The 24,001-nt window shown below is 42.0% G+C and overlaps 2 protein-coding genes across 6 annotated transcripts; one reads left to right on the forward strand and one right to left on the reverse strand.

The window, feature by feature from the left end:
• The first annotated feature begins 244 nt into the window (after positions 1–244).
• IMPA1 (inositol monophosphatase 1) lies at positions 245–12,508 on the forward strand. The gene is made up of 9 exons (XM_083748061.1): positions 245–424; positions 1,891–1,959; positions 2,804–2,937; positions 4,974–5,078; positions 5,637–5,682; positions 5,813–5,921; positions 7,115–7,223; positions 8,896–9,047; positions 9,761–12,508. Exons 2-9 carry the CDS (start codon positions 1,897–1,899, stop codon positions 9,877–9,879), a joined length of 837 nt encoding a protein of 278 aa, XP_083604187.1. The 5' UTR covers positions 245–424; positions 1,891–1,896; the 3' UTR covers positions 9,880–12,508.
• Positions 12,509–17,152: 4,644 nt separating this feature from the next.
• On the reverse strand, positions 17,153–21,540 carry LOC310848690 (myelin P2 protein-like). Of its 5 annotated transcripts, none has more exons than XM_083748125.1 (5): positions 21,218–21,540; positions 19,604–19,718; positions 18,491–18,663; positions 18,201–18,302; positions 17,153–17,311 (listed from the first exon to the last, which is right to left on the reverse strand). In XM_083748125.1, the coding sequence occupies exons 2-5, from the start codon at positions 19,674–19,676 to the stop codon at positions 17,261–17,263; spliced, it is 399 nt and encodes a 132-aa protein (XP_083604251.1). In that variant the 5' UTR covers positions 19,677–19,718; positions 21,218–21,540; the 3' UTR covers positions 17,153–17,260. The 5 variants fall into 5 exon arrangements, with proteins under 5 accessions (XP_083604251.1, XP_083604252.1, XP_083604254.1 ...); XM_083748126.1 differs by having other exon boundaries at positions 19,604–19,715; positions 21,218–21,305; XM_083748128.1 differs by lacking the exon at positions 21,218–21,540 and adding an exon at positions 20,552–20,573 and having other exon boundaries at positions 19,604–19,715.
• Positions 21,541–24,001: the final 2,461 nt, after the last annotated feature.

Raw genomic sequence — 24,001 nt, forward strand, 5'->3', positions numbered from 1 at the left:
AAAAGTGGCCATTGCTTGAGAAGCAGCTTCCTTTTTTCATAAGTGCGAGTCAGGCAAGCAGCCAACCATCTGAGTCCCCAAGGGGTCTGCCGCCTGAGCCAGGAGGCTGCCCGGTGCTTGCCTGCCTGCCCGCCCGCCCCTTGGGAAGGGAGAGCCACCCGCCCCTGCGCCTCTCCAGAGGCATCCCAGTGTTGCCAGGACGACGGTGGGATGCCGGCGTTCGCCTTCCTTCCGCTTTTAGCCGCGCCCCTTGGGGAAAAAAAAATACCGGTGGCTGCCTAAGAAAGAAAGAGGCGAGGAAGGAAACACATAACGGGGAGAGGTGCAAAGGTCATCGTTTTCCTCCCACGGAGGTTTTCGCCCGCCGGCTTTGTAGATTTCCGTTTCAGGAGTTTGATCTGAGCAGTGCTTCGATTTGCTGACGGTAAGCCCGGGGCCTGGTGGGGCTTCTCTTGAATGCATTTCCATGAGTTCCGGGGCAGCCATGGTTTCCTTTTACCCCCCCCCCCCAGTTATTTCTACTGCCTTCCTCCCCTACTTCGCGATGAGAATCTGCTCTGCAAGCACTCATGGGGTCTGCACCCCACCCACCCACAACTAAATATATAGCGAGGCTGGGCCGTAGCTAAGATTAAGCCCAGGATCAGTATCTAAACTGAAAAATCGGGTTGTTTGTTTGTTTAGGGGCAGCTAAATACAACTCCTCTCCTTCCTTGTCAGGCATTTCTGTTAAATCATGCAAAACTCAGGGGTAACAAGAGGAATCCTTGTTTTGTGATATTTAGACCCCCTAACTATATGCAGCCTTTTTATATAGCACTGAAATAACAGATAAATGAAAAGTGTAGCCCTCCAAATGCTATTGGGTTAACTTCCCCATCATCCCTGCCTATTGGCCACATTGACTGGAGCTGATGGGAGAGGTGTGATGTGGGAACACTGAGGGTTTATTTTTATTGCTATAATGATTTAATGCAGATTTGATGTGAAATGTGTTGCTTATTATGTTAGAACTGTGTTTCTTATTACATTAGAAATTATTATGCATTGGGTACCCTTGATGGTCACGGCGGTCTTCCACACAATGCTCAGTATTGCTATGGGAATGCTTAGTTGAATGGAGAAAGTCACATTTCTCTAGAAGCAAAACTCTGGTTTTAAGTGCTCGGAAAGTGCAACATCTAAACAACACATTTGCTGGATCTTTCACAACAGCTAAACGTTAACAGCAACCTTGTAGCATATTAGGAACTGTTTGTCTGGAAGATTGAAAGGTTTGGAAAACATGGCAGAGATGCTATTGTTGAACATCATGAGTAACAACTTTTCATACATTTGGTCTCTGTTGGTTTATTAACTTTTATATGTGCAGAAACATGCTAAGGTAGCCTACAGTCTGAAATTGCTAATAAGCTATAAGTGATCTTCCCACTGCAAGTTTCCCCATGTTGCACTTACTTATATTTATACACATCACTCTCTATCAGCTTTTATAATCTCTGTAATTGTGTGAACAAAATACTTCTACTGCAAGTCACTGCCAGTTCTAGTTATCTGTGGCAAGGGCATGTCTCTTGCTACATTTATGCAGGAGCACAAATTTGCTCAGCATCTGCCTGACATTATGCAGGTTGGCAACATACAGGAAATTGTGTAGTTGCTGTGTAGCCCATATTACAAAATAATGCATTGCTCTGGACTGAAGAGAAGTTTATTTCCCAGTATTGTGCAGTGTTGCAGCTTTGATATCGGCATTTTGAAACAAAATAATAGTATTGTTTATGTTGAAATAGTTTGAACATGCAGATTTAGCATTTTAACACATCTTCAATGTTGTGCTGTTTGCTCTTTTGATTAGTATAATTTGGTGGTGAATGTTCTGTTTCCTAGAGAAAGATGGCTGATCCTTGGCAAGAATGCATGGATTATGCAGTTATTTTAGCAAGAAAAGCTGGAGAGGTATGTTTCAGGAAATTTTTAATGTTTGATGTTTTATCATGTTTGTAATATTCTGTTGGGAGCCAACCAGAGTGGGGAAAGCCAGCCAGATGGGAGGGGTATAAATAATAAATTTTATTATTATCATCATCATCATCATCATCATCATCATCATTGCTTTGAATTTTTGTAAGCACATAATTATTCTGAAAAATGTATATATCTTGCTTTTACTTCTGTTTAGTACTTCAGCAGTATAAAGCGATGGGGTATTTGCAGAACAAATAAGGAGACCAACTCCATTTTAAAATATAAAAACAAAGGGAAGGTTTAGAAAAGCTTTGTAAGGAAGTCCAAAAATATAGCAGTCTACAACATGCTGTACTTCCCTTCTGCTAGTCATTTTTGGATAGGAGGCAATGATCACAAATGGCTGGGTTCAAGCCTGAGCATGATGGCTGCTTTCAGATGAGCTATTTACTGTGGAATTGCCATTCCCCATTGACTCACCTTGAGAAGTCATCCATATGACACTGTCATGCATTTGTAATCTTCCCATTGCCCTTGGTGGTTTCAGGCTTTTTTCTTTTTCTTTTTTGTACCAGAAAGAATCTGATATGTTCTGAAAAGTCTGGAATAGTAGCACTTAGGTGGGGATCGTTCATAACACCATTAAGTAGTCTTTGGAGAGGGCTTTGGATGTGCTAAGTGACATTGCTGGGGCAGGGATGGCATGGCACCTCTCCTCATTTCTGGTGGCATAAGCTTCTGCCTGTTCCACAAGGGAGGAAATGTTTTTGTGCAACTGACTGAGTGCATTAACTTTTGTTTTCAAAAAGTGTCATGCAAATAATTTTCTTTGCAGGTAGTCCGGGAAGCACTAACAAAGGACATAGCTATCATGATTAAAAGCTCTCCAGCAGATCTAGTGACTGTCACTGATCAAAAAGTAGAAAATATGCTTATTTCTTCTATAAAGGAAAAATACCCATCTCACAGGTACAGAATATTTTAGAACTTGATTTTTTATTATCACTGGGGAGAGGAAGGATGTGTCTGAAGTACAGGTATGAAACCTTTGATCCTGATGGCTCAAAATAAGCACAGGGAACCTGACAAACTAATAAAATAGTTTTTTCTACATTTTAAGTTGTGCTTGTCTCGCATAACCTCAATTTATCACGCTTCAATTCTAGTTAGGTAAGGATGGGAAAAGGGAGAATAATGGAACCTCCAACACCTGTAGGCAGTAACTAAGGAAGCTTCTTTCAGTTATGGCAAAATGGCAGGATGATGCAGGGGTGTGGTAGAAGCCAAGAGAAATGAATGACAGGCTATGCAAATATGAAGAGGTGGATCAGAGAGTCAGCATGGTGTTATGGTTGCTGCTTAGGCAGGAGTAGCCCATTTGCCCGGGATGCAGGCAAGCCATGATCATTTGCGGGTGAGCATACCAGTGATTTCAGTCACTGCAGGTCAGCAAGAGTCTTAATTGTAAGATGGTACGCCATGCTATTAGGCATATGTGGGCAGATTATGTTTCATTCCAAGTGCTGTGCGTGTAGAACAGGTGAGAGGATGCCTGCTGTCTATAGAGACAGAGTTTGCAGATCCTAAAAAAAGTGGGAAGGTCAGATTATATCTGACTAGGTATGGTTGTGACAGCTTCATAGATCTGGAACATGAATTATACGTCAGACACGTTTTATCAGCGTGGTACAATATGAAAAGTGGGCTGCTCCTGTTGGGAGAGATGAAATCACTGTCACGTGGGGAATAGCCAGGCAATGTGAAGGTGAGGCAAGTCTGGCAGAGAACAGCAATGTGCACATGGGCATCTTGTTTCTCAAGACAGAAGAGCAAGCCTGATCCAAGAGGTCAGGGCTTCCCAACTGGTGGTAAGACTTCTTAGGGCAGCCTTCCTTTGCTCACAGACCTCCCTCTCCATGGCCGAGGCGGAGATCTACTGCAGTCCCTAGGATGCCTTTTCAGGGGCCATAGGATTGTGCCCTTAATAAGGTTTCTGCTACAGAAAGAGGATAAGAGAGGCTATGTTTTTCATATTTCATATTGTGTCCTGAAAGTAAGACTGGGTCCTGCAACTTCCATCTCCTTGCTACAATTCCTAAAAGTAATTGACTTGTCCTATTTTTCTGTGTACTTGAGCTATGTCTGGGTCCACTTCCTATGAGACTTAAGTGGAAATCCTTTGCAGGAATAAGTCGTTCTGTTTTTCTAACGGCAAACTGCAACTTCCTAATGCTAAAATACTGTAGCTTGAGTGCTAGCAAGGACTTCCCAACTGACCTGCTGTGACAAATCTAGCCCTCCTCTTTGGCCAGTGCTTAGGGGAGATACACAGGATAAATCTATTAACTGCCACATCCCAGTTCTAGGACTCATTTTAGGTTCAAAGTCTCACATAGGTGCAAAGGAAGGGTGCAAAATACCAGTGGTGGCAGAAGGGGCTCTCTCTACTTTAGCAAGTTCTGCTGGGTTATATGGGGAGATCCAATATAGTGGAGCTTTCCAGTGCAACCTCATTGCTTACCAAGCATATATGACAGATATATATAGCAGAAAGCGCTGTATCATACAACACATAACTACTTTGTGGAATTCACTCCCACAAGATATTGTAATGATCTCTGGCTTATGTGACATGAAAAGGAGATCACAAAAATACATGAAAGATGGAGTTTTAGAGACACACCAGGACAGAGGCAGTAGTGGGGAAGGTTGTTGCACTTCTGTCCTCTTTGTGGGCTGCCCAGGGTCATCAAGCCCACAAGACCACTGTGGGCTGACAGGACTACATCTGGCCTAATCTAGGAAGCTGAAATAAATCCGACAAGGCTTCTTATGGCTATCTATTTCCTGTGCATAAAATGAATCTGAACCATGGAGAATGGGATGTTCCATAAATGATTTGTTGGATGAATGATCATTTTTGAAATTGTGACATTTTAAGATCTATATGTGACAGGTGTAAATCCTGTATATGTTTGTTTGTTTGTTAAAAAATATCCCTTTAGTTTTATTGGAGAAGAATCTGTTGCTGCTGGTGCAAAAAGTACCTTGACAGATAATCCCACTTGGATTATTGACCCTATTGATGGAACGACTAACTTTGTTCACAGGTATGTTTTTTGCATCTTTCTCTTAGAGTCATGGTGGGCGTGTTTAGGTGTCACATTAAATCACAAACCGATCACACCCACTTCACTCTTCCCCACTAGCACTGGGAAGAAACAAACTATGATCCCATTCTCAGCATTACATCAGCAAGGGAGTACAGTTTGGTTTGCTCCAAACAAACCACCATATCTAAGCAATGTTTCTTCTTGGCTTATTGATCATAGTTGTGGTTTTTTTAAGTCAACTAAATTGCAGTCTTTGATTTAGACATCACATTAAGCCATGGTTTGTTTCTCCCCTGTGAAAATAGTGAAGCGAGCATGATTGCCTTGTGCAATATACCTCTCTGCTTTCTCCCCTGTGGAATCAGAGTAAGATCTTTGTGTTGTGCTGTGGGATGGTGTTAGACTTTGCTTTCCAGTTTGTATTTGATTAGGAGTAGCTAGTTAAAACTTCGCCTTAGTCCTCTAATTTACAGTTGAACACATGCTGCCTGTCAATCATTAACACTATGCCTCTGAGCTTACAAGTGCAATATGCTTATCTCTTTTGTTTTCAAGGTTTCCCTTTGTGGCTGTTTCAATTGGCTTTGTTGTAAAGAAACAGGTAACTTATAATTTCTTTTAACATAAAGTAAAAAAGTAAAATACTACCATTGCCGCCTACACACAAAATGTAAACTTTTTTTTTAAGGCGTAACCCCCCCCCCCATGATATTTCATTTGTTTGGTTGCAGATGGAATTTGGAATTGTATACAGCTGTGTAGAAGACAAAATGTACACCGGCAGGAAAGGAAAAGGAGCATTTTGCAACGGGCAAAAGCTCCAAGTATCAAAGCAACAAGGTACGGCTTTTGCATTAATATAGCAGTATGACTATACAAAATTGGGAAAGTGATGAGTCAGATTCAACTAACCTGGTGCCCCAGCAGAATCACTTCCACTAGCACAACAGGGCTTCTCCACCTCTCACTGTGCCTCCCCCAGATCCTACTGTAAAGGGTAAAGTGAACCCCCAGGATAGTGCTCACGGGAAGGAGAGGGGAGATAGTTATTTCCAGCAAGCAGAAATGCTTGTGCTGGCAGAATGGTCATCTTAGCACAATGTTGAATTTCACCCTGTGGATTGAGAATTGCAAAGACCCAATTGTTGACTTAAATTTATTTTAGATGTACAGTGGTACCTCGGTTTACGAACTTAATCCATTCCGGAAGTCCATTCTTAAACCAAAACAGTTCTTAAACCGGGTGCGCTTTCCCTAATGAGGCCTCCCACCTCCAGTGCCCTTCCACCGTTTGGATTCCGTTCTTAGAATGAGGTAAAGTTCTCGGACCAAGACACTATTTCCGGTTTTGCGGAGTTTGTAAACCAAATCGTTCTTAAACCAGACTGTTCTTAAACCGAGGTACCACTATATTAGAATAGAATTCATGATTTCACCCAGAGAACCCTATCCTGGAGACTAGATCATTCATGTGAACAAAATGTGATGAGTGTTTTTCCATACTAGCTTCACTGTTCATTTTACGTATTATTTGTAGGAACACACACACAATTTTCAGCTCAGAAGACCATAGAGAACCTTTGGGTGCAAAGTGAAATCTGCTCCTTCAAGTAAGGTTGAGGCAGCAGGGTTGGCCCATGTATCAGTCTTGTGCTTATTTTTTGATCTTTTTAGAGACCATATGTTCACCAAAGGGCACTGTATAAATTCAGGTAAGTGCAGGAAGCAGAGGCCAAATCCTGACATTTCTATTTATTTGCAGATTTATAAACCGCTTCACAACCAAAAGTTATTGAAGTGGTGTACAGTAAAGTAAGGTAAAAGTACAAAAGATCATGAACTCTGTGAGCAAAAGGCAATAAAACCATTTGTATAGATATTGTATAATGGTTTAATGAGTTATATGCTGTGGGGGGAACATTGTGTGAGTACTTTTCTTAAACACTCACTGTTTTTCCTTTGAGCTACAACAGCCAAATCTGAATTAAAGTAATGGTCAGACTTGTCTACCTTTCCTCCCCCCCCCCCTGCAGATATTACCAAAGCACTCTTAGTGTCAGAGTTGGGATCCAACCGTGATCCAGAGGTTATAAAGACTGTTCTTTCTAACATGCAAAGACTACTGAACATTCCTATTCATGGGTATGTCTTCTTGTTGTTGTTGTTGTTGTTGTTTATTTATTAAATTACTCTACTGTCCTGCATCCGAAGGTCACAGGGCAGTTTATGCATGCCATTACCAAAAAACAATAACCCTCCCACAAACAGTTCAAAAGGCCATAGGTAAAGGTAAAGGGACCCCTGACTGTTAGGTCCAGTTGTGGACGACTCTGGGGTTGCGGCACTCATCTCACTTTATTGGCCGAGGGATCCGGCGTACAGCTTCCGGGTCATGTGGCCAGCATGACTAAGCCGCTTCTGGCGAACCAGAGCAGCACACGGAAACGCCATTTACCTTCCCGCCGGAGCGGTACCTATTTATCTACTTGCACTTTGACGTGCTTTCGAACTGCTAGGTTGACAGGAGCTGGGACTGAGCAATGGGAGCTCACCCCATCGCGGGGTTTCGAACCGCTGACATTCTGATCGGCAAGTCCTAGATTGTTTAATTAGCCAAAGGCCTAGAAGAAGTGGAAAGTATTTGCCTACTGCCTAAAGAAATGTAATACGGGTGTCCGGCAAACCTCCCTGAGGAGAGCATTCCATAAGTGGGGAGCCACCACACAAAGGCCCATTCCCATGTTACCGCCGTCCAGGCATCTCACAGACAACGCCCACAAACAAGGTCCTCAGATGCTGATAGGGTCTGCAATGGTTCATATGGAAAGAGGTGGTCCTTGAAGTATTGTGGTCCTCAGCCGTTTAAGGCTTTATTGGTAAAAACCAGCACTTTGAATTGCACCAGAAACCATTCAGCAGCCAGTACAGTCAGGCCAGGATTGGTGTTATATGCTCAAACTGTCTTGCCCCAGTAAGCAACCTGGCTGCTGAATTCTGCATCAGCTGAGGTTTCCGAACTGTCTTCAGAGGTAACCCCACATATAACATGCTGCAGTAATCTAACCTGAAGGTCTATGCGCTGGCATAGATGGCAGAAGTTAGGCTATCCCTGTCCAGATAGGGGCGCAGCGCGGCCACAAGCTGAAGCTGATGGAAGGCACTCTTGAGATCTACATGGCATCAAAGAGGCTTGTTTAGAATAAGGCACAACTTTTTTTAACAAATAGTCTTTAAAACTGTAGTGTTGGCTATCCTTTCTTTAAAAATATTTGCTTGTGTGCGTATAACAGCATATTTCAGTGGTAGGAAGGCGAGGGCAAGGCAGAGAACGTCAATGTTTATAGCAGTTAAGTGAGCCTAATCTGGTGTTCTGTTGTGAATGTCCTGGCCAAAAATTCCACAAGGGGGCACTATTAAGAGGCCAAAAAGTCAGCTATTGTAAAGTGCTTAAGAGGTCACACATTGTGGGGCGTTATATATAATTTAGGACTTAATGGAGGAATGATATGATGCAGCAGTGTGCTCCCATTAAAAATAACGTGCAGACTGAGGCTGCTTTCCTAAACTCACATATTTGGGAATAAGCGCTATTCATCCCAATAGGATTTACTTTTGAGAAGACACTGTTTCACAGAGACCTAAGTTGCGTCACGACTAACTTATCTCACTGATTTCACCGAAAGAGACCCAGGTCAAATGATTTGGTTTGCATCTGCTTCTTTTGCATTTTGAATGACTGGTGATTACTGTGAATATTTCAATGTGAAACTGCAGGGTTTGAATTTGTTGCGATAATATACTTTCTCTGTTTTAGGATTAGAGCAGTTGGGACTGCAGCCGTTAACATGTGCCTGGTGGCAGCAGGAGGAGCAGATGCCTACTACGAGATGGGCATTCACTGCTGGGATATGGCAGGGGCTGGCATTATCATTATGGAAGCGGGCGGAGTGCTGCTCGATGTCTCAGGTAAAATATGTTGGGAATGTAACAAGACCAGTTAATTTCTGCTTTCTTAACTGAGGGATGTGCATATGTGATGTGCAATTCTGATTGTGTTCTATGTCTTTAACGGTTGTCAGTTTAGTAAACAGTAGGTGGGGCTTTAGAATTTGAGTGTACAGTGGTACTTCAGGTTACATACGCTTCAGGTTACAGACCCTGCTAACCCAGAAATAGTGCTTCAGGTTAAGAACTTTGCTTCAGGATGAGAACAGAAATCGTGTTCCGGCGGCGCAGCGGCAGCAGGAGGCCCGATTAGCTAAAATGGTGCTTCAGATTAAGAACAGTTTCAGGTTAAGAACGGACCTCCGGAACAATTTAAGTACTTAACCCGAGGTACCACTGTATTCCATCCAGTGGATTGTCAGTTTTTGCAGGATTTAACCCACTACTTTTGTCCTGGAAAACACACCAGATTAGTATGACTAGCAGACAAGGGTTGCCTGTACTGTAAACCACTATGCAATCTTCAGATGAAAGGTGGTATATTATTATTATTATTATTATTATTATTATTATTATTACTATTATTATTAGGTTACTTTGGAGTGGTGCTTAATAAATTTTCACATGACTTATCCAGAGTATTTTGATAATTATAGCTAAAACCCTGCTTCATAATATTAGTTCATAAATAACACTGTAAATCAGTTGTGTTTGTTGTTTTTTTTCGTCCCCAGGGGCACCATTTGATTTGATGTCAAGAAGAATAATCGCTGCAAATAGCCAAGTACTAGCAGAGCGGATAGCAAAAGAGATTCAGATCATTCCCTACCAAAGGGATGACGAAACAAATTAAATGTTATAATTGCACCATCTCTGTTATGGACAATTCCTATCAGCTGGTCTGTATACTTAACAAGAGCTTTTAATGTGAAATGCACCCTTTGTGCTAGGGCACGTGATATAGATTTGTTGCTGAATTCTGACATTTCAAAGCTTGATGCTTCAGCCCTTCCCAAAGTTCCTAGAAATGTGTTCTGTCTTGTGCAAACAGCACACAAGTATTTTTTAAAAAATAATGTTTCATTACCTTGTTTATGTCTCTTACAGGAAAACTTATGGGGTGTGGTGGTGGGATTTCTGCTTCAAACATCTTGGGCCCAGAGACTCATTCTGTAATCTGAGGACCAAACTAGATGTTACCTATGCAAATAAGTGGCCTCAAACTCATGTTTGTCAATACAAGCATGGAGTGGGCGGTTGCAGGCAGTTGCAAGGACAGGTCAGCCAGCAGGTGGAGCAGATGCATAACTCCTGAACAGCCCACAGTTTCTCCTGCACAATTTTCCTGGACTTTCTCTGCAGCCAAACACATTTTCTGATACAAAGCTGGATGCAAGCAGAACTTGCTGGGGAGAATCAGCAAGCACATATCTGCCTGCCAAGTCTTCCCTGCAAAGTTAGCATTACAATGGAAAAACTGCCCTGTTGTTTCCCTCGCAGTGTCCAGTTTGGCCACAAAACTTCTTCATTTGCCAACTTCTGTTTTCTGTATTTTCCACCTCATATTGTATTTCATATCAGCCTTGTTGATACTGGCCTGATCAGTATCATCTTTGATATGCAGAGCACAGGATGTCAGAGTTGAAGTCAGGATCCAGTTAAGCATTTTGAAAACATTGTGTGTGACATGATGGCATAAAAGCATATGCTTAAAGTCTCGTTAACTGAAATCTATGGTACTTTAAAATGTTTAGCTTTGGCTTTATTATTCTGCAGCTTTTCACAGAATTGTGTTTTTTCCTTTCTCCTTCACAATAACTGTTAAAAGGTGTTTTAAAAGGGGAAATTATTATTAGATTCCAAATGCAAAAATAAAATAAGACAGGCATGCCCTCTTTCAAATACCTAATTATTAAACTAGTGTAAAAATATTTGGCCAAAAATCATGGAACCGTTATTGTCAATATGAGAGTAAACATTTGGCTGAGTTTTACACTGAACATTCTTCACAGGAAAATTAATATAGCCTTATTTTGAGAAGTTCCAGATATTTATTTCTTGGTTTATTTTGGAAGTCAGTGTTTGATCAGCTAAAGTGGAGTAAGTAAGTAAACAATAGCTCTTTCAGGGCCAGCAGAAAGTTTTGTGGTGCATTAAAGAGTGACTTATGAATGAATTAGGGTATAAGCTTGTGTAGGTCGTTTGCAGAAAGCAAGCTATGGCCCAGAAAAGCTTCTCCTTTAATATATTTGTTGGTCTTCTTTAAGATGACATAAGACTTTTTGTTACATTTTCTGATTAACACTCATTCAGGGATTTATCTGTTAAGCTCCGTGTGTTAGTCTTATGTACTATAAAATAGCTGATGTTTGCCATCTGTTAGAAAGAAAAGTTTAACTGTAAAGAAGCATTGGGAGGTGTAAGGAAGGTAGCCTTGTGGTGTCTAGAAATATTGACTTGACTCATACATTAAAGCTTGTACCTGCACAGCTGAAACTTTGACAGCCAAAATGCTTTCAGTATAAAATACAGGTCTCCTGATAGAACCATAGCTCTGTTACTAGCAGTTTTCTGTGATGATTCACTTCGTGATGCTATTTCGGATGTACAGGCAACCTGTTTGCAACTGTGGAGAAGTGCCACCAATGTAATATTTGTAGGCACGTGGTTAATGGTCCTCTGGTCTTCCGTAATTAGAGCTTTCATTATGCTAGATCTTCTAGTTCAGCCATAACCAACAGGGCTTATGGCCTAGTCACATGAACCTCCGCCATTGTCCTGAAACATTAGGTTGCTAATCTGGCACCCGTGGGTGCACGTGTGGCCAGAGAAGGGCTTCCTAGTACCCACAGGGTCCTGTCTCAATCCCCCCCCCCCTGCTGAAATTAGGCTGGAAATAAGCCTAAACCTAATGGGATAATGAAAGTCTAACTTCTGCAAGAAGGTGTGCTCTTCCCAGAGATTGCTGGGGAAGGAAGGTTAGCCCTAGCTTCTCTCTCCAGGAAAATTGCCACTACCATTAGATTTTGGAGGTTGGGAGCAAAAACAATTCCATCAAATATAATTGCTGGCGAGGAGGGAGGGTGTTAGTGACTGTGCATATTCATACAGGGTTCTGGTACCCACACAACACAGTTTCTCCATTTTGTACTTTTGCCCATAGGCCTAAAAATGGTTGGCAACCCCTTCACCTAGTGTATAGGATTTATCACCAGTGTTTAGATTTTAGCAGTGCATGGACTATAGCACCAATGCAAGGGGACAACTCAAGTGTAAGCTCTAGAGACATTTCCTGTACTTCAACCGTCTTCAGAATGATTCTTTAGCATAGCAGGCCAGATAAATTGTGAGCTTTTGTATAAAATCTAAGGGCGGGGAATGCTAATATTAAGAAGCTTTACTTTGTAAAGTTGAGAATTGCTTTGAAAAGTGTTGTAGTAATATATTTAAAATAAAGTCCAGCTTTATTTTTGGCTTTAAAATGACCGTGACTATTCTTGCCCTTTATTTTCAGAAATTTGCATGCTCCAGCGTCGCCTTCACTGAGCAGTAATTAAAACCTGTATTTCAGTGATAGTTGTTTTCTTAAAAGCTAGTATAAAATTGTATATCCAGCATCTGTGATCGAATGTCCTGTTGCAACATAATTGATGGGAGTAGCCTTGGCATTGTCCCATACGCATTGTTGCCTTTAACAAAAAACCAAGGAAGAGATGTACTTGAGAAGAGGCATTTGGAAACAATAAGAGGAAAAGGTGTGTAAAATAGTAAGGGTGTGCCTGTGCAAGGGAAGGGCTGGCTACGCTTGAGTTCATCCTTTTGAAAAAGAACTAATACGTATTCCTTTGCATGAGTTGCATCATTGAAAATGAAGTGTCCTGTATAGTTGTTAGCCAGCCAGTAGAGGGACTCATTTCCCCAAGTTAAAATGCTGTACATTGCTTCCTCTAATATACCGGTACTCTCACTTATTCTAACACACCAATATGGTATGTTCACTAAAGCAAATGGGCAAACACACTGTCTCTTTGGCTGTACATCAGTTTGTTGCTGTTGACATCCCTCAAGTAATAAATGCCAGATAGCTTTACTTAGAGGGATTGGTTCCAGAGAATAAGATCCCCTATTTGGGTGGTTTAGGATCCTGCTGTTGCCTGGCTAAATTCAGTATTTTCCAAGTCTCACACAGAGTAAAGGTCTGATATCAGGAATTGCCCTGTGATGATGGCCTTTGGGTTTTTTCTCAGGGGGCAGCTCAACTATCTTTGCTCTGTATTTCACCTACTTTCCCAAGTGTGCTGTCTTGTAGACATTCACATATAAAAGTGCACAGTCTTGCTTTTCAAACCAGACATTCCTCCACAGATTTCACAATGTCATATAACGTAATCTTCACTTACATTAAAAAGCAACGTGTTAATGTCTGCAAAATGAAGGGAAGCTTTAGTTAAAATGTTATATAAACTTTACTCAGATTGTTATTAGCAGAATAAAACTGGATGATGTTTATGGCTAAGAGAGATAACGGGCTGAAAAATGCTAACTGATAAGCATGGTATTTTTGCAGCTGTGCTCGGCACTAGCTGGTACCACCTCCCTCCCCCATCCTTGAAAAATTGTTTGGGGTAAAGGACTTAGCGAAGAGATTAGAGTTTCAACGGCCTTATAGGCAACTCTACATGAAATGTAATGCTCTCATCTGTGCAATTAACCATTTCTTTTTCAACAAGAAACAGCAGCTCACAATAACACAGTGACAACCAATACATCCATCTCATTTTAAACATGCAAGTCAATATAGGTTATCAAAATACCCTGATACATATCCAAAGGAAATTAGAATTTATAAGAAATGTGTTCAAATGTAGCAAGGGCAGTAAAGTCCCTGGATCTTTGCATAATAGATGGTGGGTGTTCTGTGTCATTTCAGGCTTGAAGTATAAGCCTCTTGGCAGCCACAAGGGCTTGCAAAATCCATCTTTGTCCTACCATTAGTCCTCACAGGAATATAATTTAAAAGTAGATGAACATCTGCAAATGAAAAGCATTTGTGCAATACAAAATGAATGCCGACAATGACTACAGACCAAAAAATATATATCACTGGACATGCTCACATCATATGCCTCAATGTCACATTGAAATTAACTATTTCCATTTGGCAAGAGAGAGTAACCTATATCTACATATAGGATTAGATCCAAACAGTGTTTGGGTTTTTTTTTTAACCCTCTTATTTATTTTGTTTGTAGAACATAACACAAAGCAAATAAGAAAGACAACCTCACAAAACAGCAAATGTATGCCTCTGCAAAAAAATAAAAATAAAAATCAGAAAATGTTCTACCAAATATATATGTGGGTTATGGATGGATTTAATTGTGTGTGCCTTTCTTTTCATATATTTAATAGAGCTTTAACTATTTTGTTGAATATTCCATTAATACTGGGTTCCAGTTTTGTTACAACCAAGAATCTTATGTCTATTTATTTATAACAATATTTATATATTTTATATTCATAAAAAATGTAAGTGGTTTACAAAAAGTATGTATAAAACCATACAGTTTAAAAGTTTAAAACAGAAATCATATAATTACTGTGGAAAGAGCATAGGAAAAGCCCAGCCCAGCTCATGAGCTGATCAGATGGAGCTCACCAGCTCTGGGAGAAGGTTGTGATTCCTCAGCTAGAGTGGGCATGGAACAGGTGAGGGCCACATGCCTCATCTAGCCTAGAAGCTGCAATCAGCATGCAAGGGATAAATGGGAAGCAGAGGTGATGTTCTGTGTCTGGTGGACTTCCCATGCAGATGGGCCTTGGCTTGGATATTCCAGAAGCAATTCAGGACTGTACTTTTTGGGATTGCATACACCAGTGGGGACTTGCCACCAGGTACGCCGGGAGTTGAGGACAACCAGGTGCCTGCCAGATGTTCTGAACTTCAACCTCTATCAGCGCCAGGTAGCACAGCCAATGGTGAAGAATGATGAGCAACATCTCATGGGAGCGAGGTTGGGGAAGGCTGGTCTACCCACTGGCAAGCATACGGATTATCAGTTTTCCACCCACTCAAACTGTGGCGGAATAACACTTTACTTAAATAAGAGATTCTTTAAAAATTTGACCCAGCTACGGTGGGAAATGGAGATACAAGGTCAGGAGAAGCTGGAAGGCTGCAATTGCCCATGTCCCCAAGATAGCTTATGTAACAGAAGGGAGGAAATGCTTTTCTAATCCCCTATTCCTGTAAATTAAATTTTAATTGTTTTTAATTGCTGGATTTTAAATTGTGGTAACTTACCTTAGGACCTGCTGGCAACAAACAGATAATATCCAAATAATGTAGCCTGTGGGTCTAACAGTAGTTAATAATCCTGTTTTAATTTCTATTTCATTTATTAGTTTTGTTGAGGAGAGTTTGGTAACCCTCTCAAGGTGAGAGGGTGTGTGGACTAGCCAATCCTGGCAAGATTGCTTACTCTATGGGTTTAACCCCTTAATGCATTAAATTGAGGTAAGCATGTGGGTTATACGAGATTGGATTTATCCCACAGTTTACTTCAGTATCTTAATCACTAGAACTATAGGCCATCAAAGCAATGGATGGAGGAGTTAGTGTGCCTCTGAATACCCGTTGCTGGGAGTCACAATTGGGGAGAGAATACTTCGCACTCAAGTCCTGCTTGCAAGCATCCCGTGGACATCTGGTTCGCCACTGCAAGAATGATGCATTAGATGGAACTTTGGCTTGCGCCTGGAGGACTCTTAAGTTTATATGCATTAGTTCTGTGCATTATGCATATAGCCAGATACCACAGCAGCAGCAGGAGTGGGTGGCGCTGTAGTCTAGATCACTGGGCCCCTTAGGCTTGCTGATTGGAAGGTTAGCGGTTCGAATCCGCATGACAGGGTGAGCTCCCATTGCTTTAGCCCAGCTTCTGCCAACCTAGCAGTTCAAAAGCATACCAGTGCAAGTAGATAAATAGGTACTGCTACGGCAGGAAGGTAAATGGCATTTCTGTGCGCTCTGGCTTCCATCACGGTGTTCTGTTGTGCCAGAAGCGGTTTAGTCATGCTGGCCACATGACCCAGAAAGCTGTCTGTGGACAAACACCGGCTCCCTTGGCCTGAAAGTGAGATGAGCGCCACACCCCTTTGACTGGACTTAACCTTCCAGGGGTCCTTTACCTTTATAGCAGCAAGTACCCCATTATTATCTGTACAGTGGTACCTCTGGTTGTGAACGGGATCCGTTCCGGAGGTCCGGCCGCATCCTGAGGAATTAACAACCAAAGGACTGCTTCTGCGCATGCGTGCAGCGCATAGAGGGCTTCTGCGCATGGGGGAAAGCCCGGAAAAATACTTCTGGGTTTGCCATGTCCGCATCCCGAAGATTACGTATCCAGAGGGATACGTAAGCAGAGGTATGCCTGTACTACTTTAAATTTAGCATAGGGGCTTGTATGTACAGAGGAGAGAAAACCACTCTGTACTTGGAAAACAGATATTGGCCTAGGTGCCTCCCTAATGTGCTAGTTTTTTACATGCATCAAGCTTTGTGGGATTTATGTATGTTCAGAGTTGGGGAAGTACTTGATTGTCTGCTGTTTGGAATATATGGATTGCCTCTTATTTTAATTCTCCCTAACGTGTCTTTCATCCCAAAATGTAAACTGCAAACTCCACTGGACTTAACTTCAAGTTAGCCTTTACTGGATACTCTAAGTATATTATCATAACCCTTTAATCAACAGCTGCAGTTCACAGCCAGATTTGGGTAAGTAGCTTATTATACAGCCCAACTTCAAAGGGACTTCTTGCTCAATAACACATTCCATCCGATTCTGGTAAGCTACAGCCACTGCCCCCTACACTGATTTGCATTCTGGTGCAAATATTCCTGGAAACTGGTGTGTCCGAAAGGAAAATGCTGAAATGCAAAATAAACCTTTGCAATTAAGAATGTTCTTACGTGCATGAAACTGTAACAAACTTAGTTTGCAAAAAGGAATTGTGATCAATTTTGTAAAATAAGCTTGTTCAAAGGGCATGTGTTTGTGTGTGCGGGTGACTGAGCATGAGTGATATGAAAGGCTGTCACTGAAGCAGCTTCCTTTAAGCCATTTCCTTGAAATTATTTATTTCAGTTTCACATAAGCGCTGTGCTCATTTTTGTAACACTAAACTAATATGCCGTAGGAAAAACAAGCTGAAATGGAAAGATAATGTCTTCACACTCTTCCATAGACTCTGGTACAAATCATGTCATTCATGATATATTCCTAGCAAATGAAAAAAAATAATAGGTTACAATCCATAGTCTTCAATCATCTTTATTGTAATGCTGGTGTCTTCTCAGTTGCTTCTATGTCTGGGGTGGAACTTGTGATGCTGTTGCCAGTAACACTGGCCCAGTTTGCATGTTACATTAAACCATAGCTTATGACCAAGCAGCAGACCTGCACATGCTGTTGAAATCATGGACACACGACTCCTACCCTTCCTCATATACTTTGGGGGCTGTCCACTCACTCCTTCTGTAACTGCCTCACAGAAAGGACATGAGGGTAGAATAGCAATTTGTTAACTTCAGAAGGGTGATTGTCATAATACAATGCAGCTATCAAGGCTGTAGTGTCAAGAGCCAAGGAGAATGCTATTCTTCCCAATTTCTTCTTGTTTTTTTCCACTCTCTCCTTCTATGCTCCAGTCTGATGGGCAGGGAAGGTATACTATGTCCTAGTACTGGTGAAATCAACTTGATTGGAAAGAATAGCATTCTCCTTGGCTCTTGACACTACAGCCTCGATCGCTGCAACTTTAAGCAAACAACAACAGAACTGACTGCCTTAAAACCCTGGGGTGAAACGTAGAGAGCTGCCCTGCAGAATCAGACCATTAGTCCATCTGGTTCAGTACTGTCTTGCACTGACTGGCAGGGACTTTCAGACAGAGGACCTTAGCAGCCTTAGCTGGCGATACTTAGGATTGAACCTGGAACAGTTTGAATGTTCCGTAGGGTTGCTATATTCCCCCCCAACGTCAATTCTGCCTTTGAAATCCCTGTAATGTCCAACAGAATCCGGACATATGGCAGCCCTATCTTCCGCCACTGGACTATGGTCCTTTCCCTGGCCACATGGTTGTATGAATGAAATGGAAAAAGCTTACCAACACCATAGTTCCATCTGCTATTTTTCGTTTGATGATAGTCTCGTTGCCATTCCACTTCTGCACTTGAATCAGAGTGCCATTCTCTCTTGTTATAACGCTCTTAAAAATAATTATAAAAGTAAGAGTTATAAGGAGATGATTTTTTGGTTTTACCTGCTATCTTTCTTCTCCCCCACCAACAGGAATATATTTATCTAACTGAAGTTCTGATTATTAGCAGACTCGCCTGTCAAGATACTGCCCTTCCCACCATGGGAACCATTCCTAGGGGAAACAATAATATTCACCTTGGCACGCCTGTTATCCATTGTTATTTCCTCAAACTCTTGGTCTAGCTTGAAGGATATCTCAGCAACTTTAAAGACCGTCTCTGTTCTGATGGTGGCTACATCTTTGTCTGTGGTGATGATCATGGTGGGTTTGGCTAGGCTGCCCAGTTTCCTTTGGGCAAAACCTACTCCTGCAGATGAGAAGGAAAACAGAATTTCACCTTGGGAGACTGACATTACGCTGTCTCCCACCCAGGGCTACTCTTAACCATCTACCAACCCCACGAGTACACAATCCTTGGACCTTAACAAAGGCCCCAAAAATATGACTGAAAAGAAGAAGAAAGCAACGAAAAGAGATAAAGAAAGGGGAAAGAAAGAAGAAGATGGAAGGAGAGAGAATAGAAAATGAAAAAAGGAAAAGGGAAAAGGGAAAGAAACATTAGAGAAAATAAAAAGGACTTCTGATTCTCCATCTGCCAGTTACATAAAAACAGTGGGAAGAGATTATTTAAGATATTCAGTCTTCATCTATCTTCTCTAGGTAAAGGTAAAGGAACCCCCGACCATTAGGTCCAGTCGTGGCCGACTCTGGGGTTGCGGCGCTCATCTCGCTTTATTGGCTGAGGGAGCCGGCGTACAGCTTCTGGGTCATGTGGCCAGCATCACTAAGCCGTTTCTGGCGAACCAGAGCAGCGCACGAAACGCCGTTTACCTTCCCGCCGGAGCGGTACCTATTTATCTACTTGCACTTTGACGTGCTTTCGAACTGCTAGGTTGACAGGAACAGAGACTGAGCAACGGGAGCTCACCCCATCACAGGGATTCGAACTATCGACCTTCTGATCGGCAAGTCCTAGGCTCTGTGGTTTAACCCACAGCGCCACCTGCGTCCCTATCTTCTCTACTTTCTGTTAAATAGTATTTCTTTAAGCCAAAGTGCCCCAGACTCATTCTGAAGAGTTTTCTTGGTGCCCCACTCCTTTCCTAGGGAAAACCTATTCTTTAGTGCTAAATTGGAGCAAACATCAATCCAGAGAAAATCTGAATTGCCGTTTCCTTGGATTGAATGCTAAAGAACCATTTTTCCCAGGGGATAAGCCCTTAGTTTGTGACAAAATGTTTGCTTACCCAGTTCTTTCATATATTCATCAAAATTTTCACTAGAGATGAGTTTCCAGGTTCCTGAGAACTGCTCAACCATGATGTAAGAGTAATGGGGGGGGGGGAATCCTCGTGAGTACTGCTGTATGGGAAAACATGATGATAATTTTTTGGAGGAAACAGATAGCTTTTGGCAGGCCAGCTCCAGATTTTTTTACGTCCTTGGCATGTTCAGACAGGGAGTTAGTTGCTACAGAATGTCATCTCCTGGGCTGCCACCTGCCAGACTTATTAAGGGTGGCGGGACCACCTAGAAGGTCCCTCTGCTGATCTGAGAGGGTCTCTCAAATATTTGGGGCCTCAGTCATTTAGGCCTTTAAACAGTTGGGTTGCCTACGGGTTCACTGCTATCTCTCATCAACTGATGACATATCCTACAACATTTCTCCGATGAAAATAGGGACGTCCCAGTCCATAGTGATAATTTTACTATTTATACCCCACACATCCTACTGGCTTGCCCCAGCCACTCTGGGCAGCTTCCAACATCCATAAAAACACAATAAAACAGTAAACATTTTTTTAAAAAACTTCCCTTTAGAGGAAACTTGGGGATCAGATAACTCTATATCCTCCAGCATTTCTCGAATGAAAATAGGGACATCCTAAGGAAAAGTGGGACATTCCAGGATCAAATCAGAAACAGGGACTGCTACTCTAAATCAGGGACATCCCTTGAAAAAAGGGACACTTGGAGGGTCTGTGATGATTCTTCTCCTCACTGCCAGCACTTTTTCCTCCTCCTGCCTCCTCTTATGCTTCAGGCCCAATGTTCAAGGAGGAGGAGGAAAACAGGAAACAGCACTGCTGTTCACTCATCTATTTGCTCACACTTTTCCTCTGGGCCTGATGGACTATGCATGCAACTTGCATGCTTCAGCCTGGCAGAAGCTAGCTGCAAATTATAGCACTGACACTCTGTGTGGTCTGTCCTCCTCCGCTCCTCACTCCCCATTAACCTCCCTCTCCAGGGCCTGTCCTCGTGACATCACCAGGGGCATCCTGTCATAGCACGGCCAGGGCCCATCCCTAGGTCTCAGGTTTGGGCCCTGAAATTTCAGGGTCTGGGATGCTCTTGATCTGGCAACCCTAGTGGCCGGCAGGCCTCTTCCAGGTCTTTCCTTTCTCTGTTAATGGTTCTTTATCTTTAAACTGGAATTGGATCAGTGTTTTTCACACTGAGGGCTCCTTCAAAGAGAGGACAACGCCTCTAAAAATCAGTCCACATTATAGACACACATGGCCTAAATCATTGCAAAGGATCCTTTTTAAAAAAAATAACTGGGCCTTCTCTCCCTTTAGCAGCTGTATAGCAGGCAGTAATTCAACTGGTGAGGATCCCCCCTGTCAGCTGCATGCATATCCTGGAGGAAAGTGGCATTTGTTGGGTTTCTGCCTGTTATGTCCCTTGAGTAGAAAACTTGTTCTGGGGTAGAGGTGCAGGAAGGTGGCAGGCCCATCTATCTACTTATTTGCTTGCAAATAAGTAGATAGATAGAAGCGATTTCAATCAAAGCAAATCATGTACTTGAAAAGGTCAGTGTTTCCCCAGAAACCTTTTTTAAAAAGTTCACAGCTTACCTATACAGATATAGTATCCTTAATACTGAGATCGCCAACATGTGCTAAAGCCTTATGGCTTCCAAACCTGAAATATTTCCAGGGTCAAAAAGGCCCCAAAGACTTTTTCTTTCTGGGTAGGTGACATTTTAGAAAGGTGACGGATAGAAACTTTGTGTTAGTAGTACAGAGCGTTGGCAGGTTACATGCCTGTAAGCTAATGAGGGTATCCTCATGTGTGTCTTAAATCTCACCCTGAAGTAAAATTTCAATCCGGTTATTAAATCTCTCCCTTTCCTTCTCCCCACCCACCCTAAACAGCCATGACACTTGGTACAGTCCTCTAATAGACTGAAAAGTGCAGCTAGATAAAAAAATGTCCGATACAAAACGCAGCAGGGAAGCAAAGCTAAAGTTGCTTTCTGGCCCCTGCATGTCAGTGCACTTCAAATAATACATGCATTAGCAAAGAAAGATGCTCTGGAAGTATTGAAGGTTAATAAGAAAGTTGTGAGAGATAAAATGGTCATTACTGCTCCTTACCAGCCAGGAAAGACCTTTGCATTTCCACAGAAGGAAACCATGACGATTACACTTAGGTCAAAGCAGAATAAATGAAAGAGAAAATAACTTCCACTGTGCAGTTGGATGCAAAATTTAGAGCTGGAAAAATGTGCCGTTAGAAAGCAATTGACAATTGGCAAAATGGGCACGGGGTGGGGATTATGACCCAATGTCAGGGACCTCGTGTACACCAATATAGGGCAGAATGCTTAAAAACAAACTGCCTAAACTATGTGAAAGCACCGTCATCTTTTGGGCCAGAACCTTCTCTTCTTCACCTACATCTTTGGGCAGGTAGCACTTTTCACATCTTTGTAAATAGTCTCAAAGTCCACCTGTTTGTGCCTGTTAGTTAATGAACTAAGGCAGAATCATAAATGAATCTTCACTGCATAGTAAATAAGCACTGACTGTTATAGAGAAATTGCCACAGATACAGGGTGTAAGCAAGGAGGAGAACACACTTTATGATGGTTCAGGTGCTTCTTCTTATTAGTGTGGAGTTTCTGATGGGGAATTTGAGCAGCTGGAAAACTTGCTTTACTAAAAACAATCCTGCATTCAGTTAAGAAGTGGGTCAAGTTTGGATGCACAACTGATGCAATGTTGATGTAAAAAGCTATCGATTTGACACAAAACAGTCCAAACAAACCTTTTTAACACCAGCAATGACTTAGCTATTACAGTGTCTCTTGTGGCTGTTACCTTTCTCCATGCTGTGGGAATATTTCATGCCACTGTTGAATTTCTGCCTACTACTGTGTATAAAGTTGAAAAAGGAGAGGGTCAGTTAGAACAAGGAAACTTCAACTCCTTTTATCACCCATTTGTTTGCATCTGATATTTGCAATATTTGCCACATTGTAAGATGATACCAATGAAAGTTGCATACTGTATTTGGTAGTTTGATCTCCTGTGGTGTCTCTGTGCCTCTGTACTATAAAGTTTCTGTCAACTTTAAGCTAGACTGGCAACCATCTTGCAGTAGCAAAAGCAATCTAACTCATTTGCTGAACTGTTCAAGAGGAAGCCTGCAACAATGTTCCCCTTCCTAATTACTTGTAATTAAAAGCAGGAACGTCAAATACAAAGCAGCTGTAGGATAGAAATCCTGATGGCCAGGAAAAAGGAAACACCTGAGTTTGTGTTGTAAAGTATCTCCAGTCTAAGCAGAAAATGTCTTGTTTACGTCTCCAGTGTATTCCTGCTGTTTATCAATTTTTCCAAGATGAAGGTCAAACTTTGTGAAGTTCCTTTTTCTTAGCTGTAGGCGGTTTAATGTCGGTTCTTACAGAACAATTAGTTATATTTTTTAGAATAATATTCAAAAGGACATTGACTAGTAGGGTTTTTAGAACTCTTAAAGATCTTTGTCATTGTATTAGCAAAGCTTAGCTGCAAATCATGCCTGAAATCAGCCTCAGTTCAGATTAAGTCCAAGAAAAACCATCAGTCCTGAAACAACATAACAACAACAAGAGTTGTTACAGAGCAACTCAAGATGAGTATGACTCCAGCCTACCATTTTAAGGAGCAAGCGGGAGCCTGGTTTGCCCAACGGACTGGTTTTCCAGGAAGCAATCTTTGCAACGCCTGTTTAGATGTCTGGAACATTGTGGCATGACTTTGCCACCTACTTGGCAGTCCATGCCAAGCTAGGCTTATGTACCTGCATAAAGCACTGAGTTCAACTTTTGACTCATAAATTACTTTCATGTGGATTAGTAGCTGGGTTGTGAATCATGTTGCGCAGTGGTAGATTCTGGAAGGCAGAAAGGACAAGACCTTTCCAACAGCTGTCCTATATGAAATACCATAAACTGAAGTCCTTGAACTTCAGTCCCCACTGCCTGAATGTCAGGAAAGCATAGAAGAGGCAGAATTGGTATGTTCTGCCCATTACAACTGGGGGAGTTTAGAGGAACCCCTTCATATATTCAAATAATGATGGGAGAGGGCTGTGTGGGCTAGCCCCCTTTGTTGCCACCATGCCTACACTGGCAATACATGTGGCAGTCATGGGCCCACCATCTGCACACTTGGCACACATTGTCTGCCAAAATACATGTGTGGAGCTCCTGGATAGCTCAGCTGATTAGAGCATGGTGCTGATAACGTCAAGGTTTCAGATTTGATCCTTTTATGTGACAGCTGCATATTCCTGTATTGCAGGGGTTGAACTAGATCAATTATAATTATAATTATAATTATTATCATCAATACCCTGCCCAACGGGCTGGG

The sequence above is a fragment of the Podarcis gaigeae genome, assembly GCF_964106915.1.
Source record: "Podarcis gaigeae genome assembly, chromosome: 7".
NCBI lineage: Eukaryota > Metazoa > Chordata > Lepidosauria > Squamata > Lacertidae > Podarcis > Podarcis gaigeae.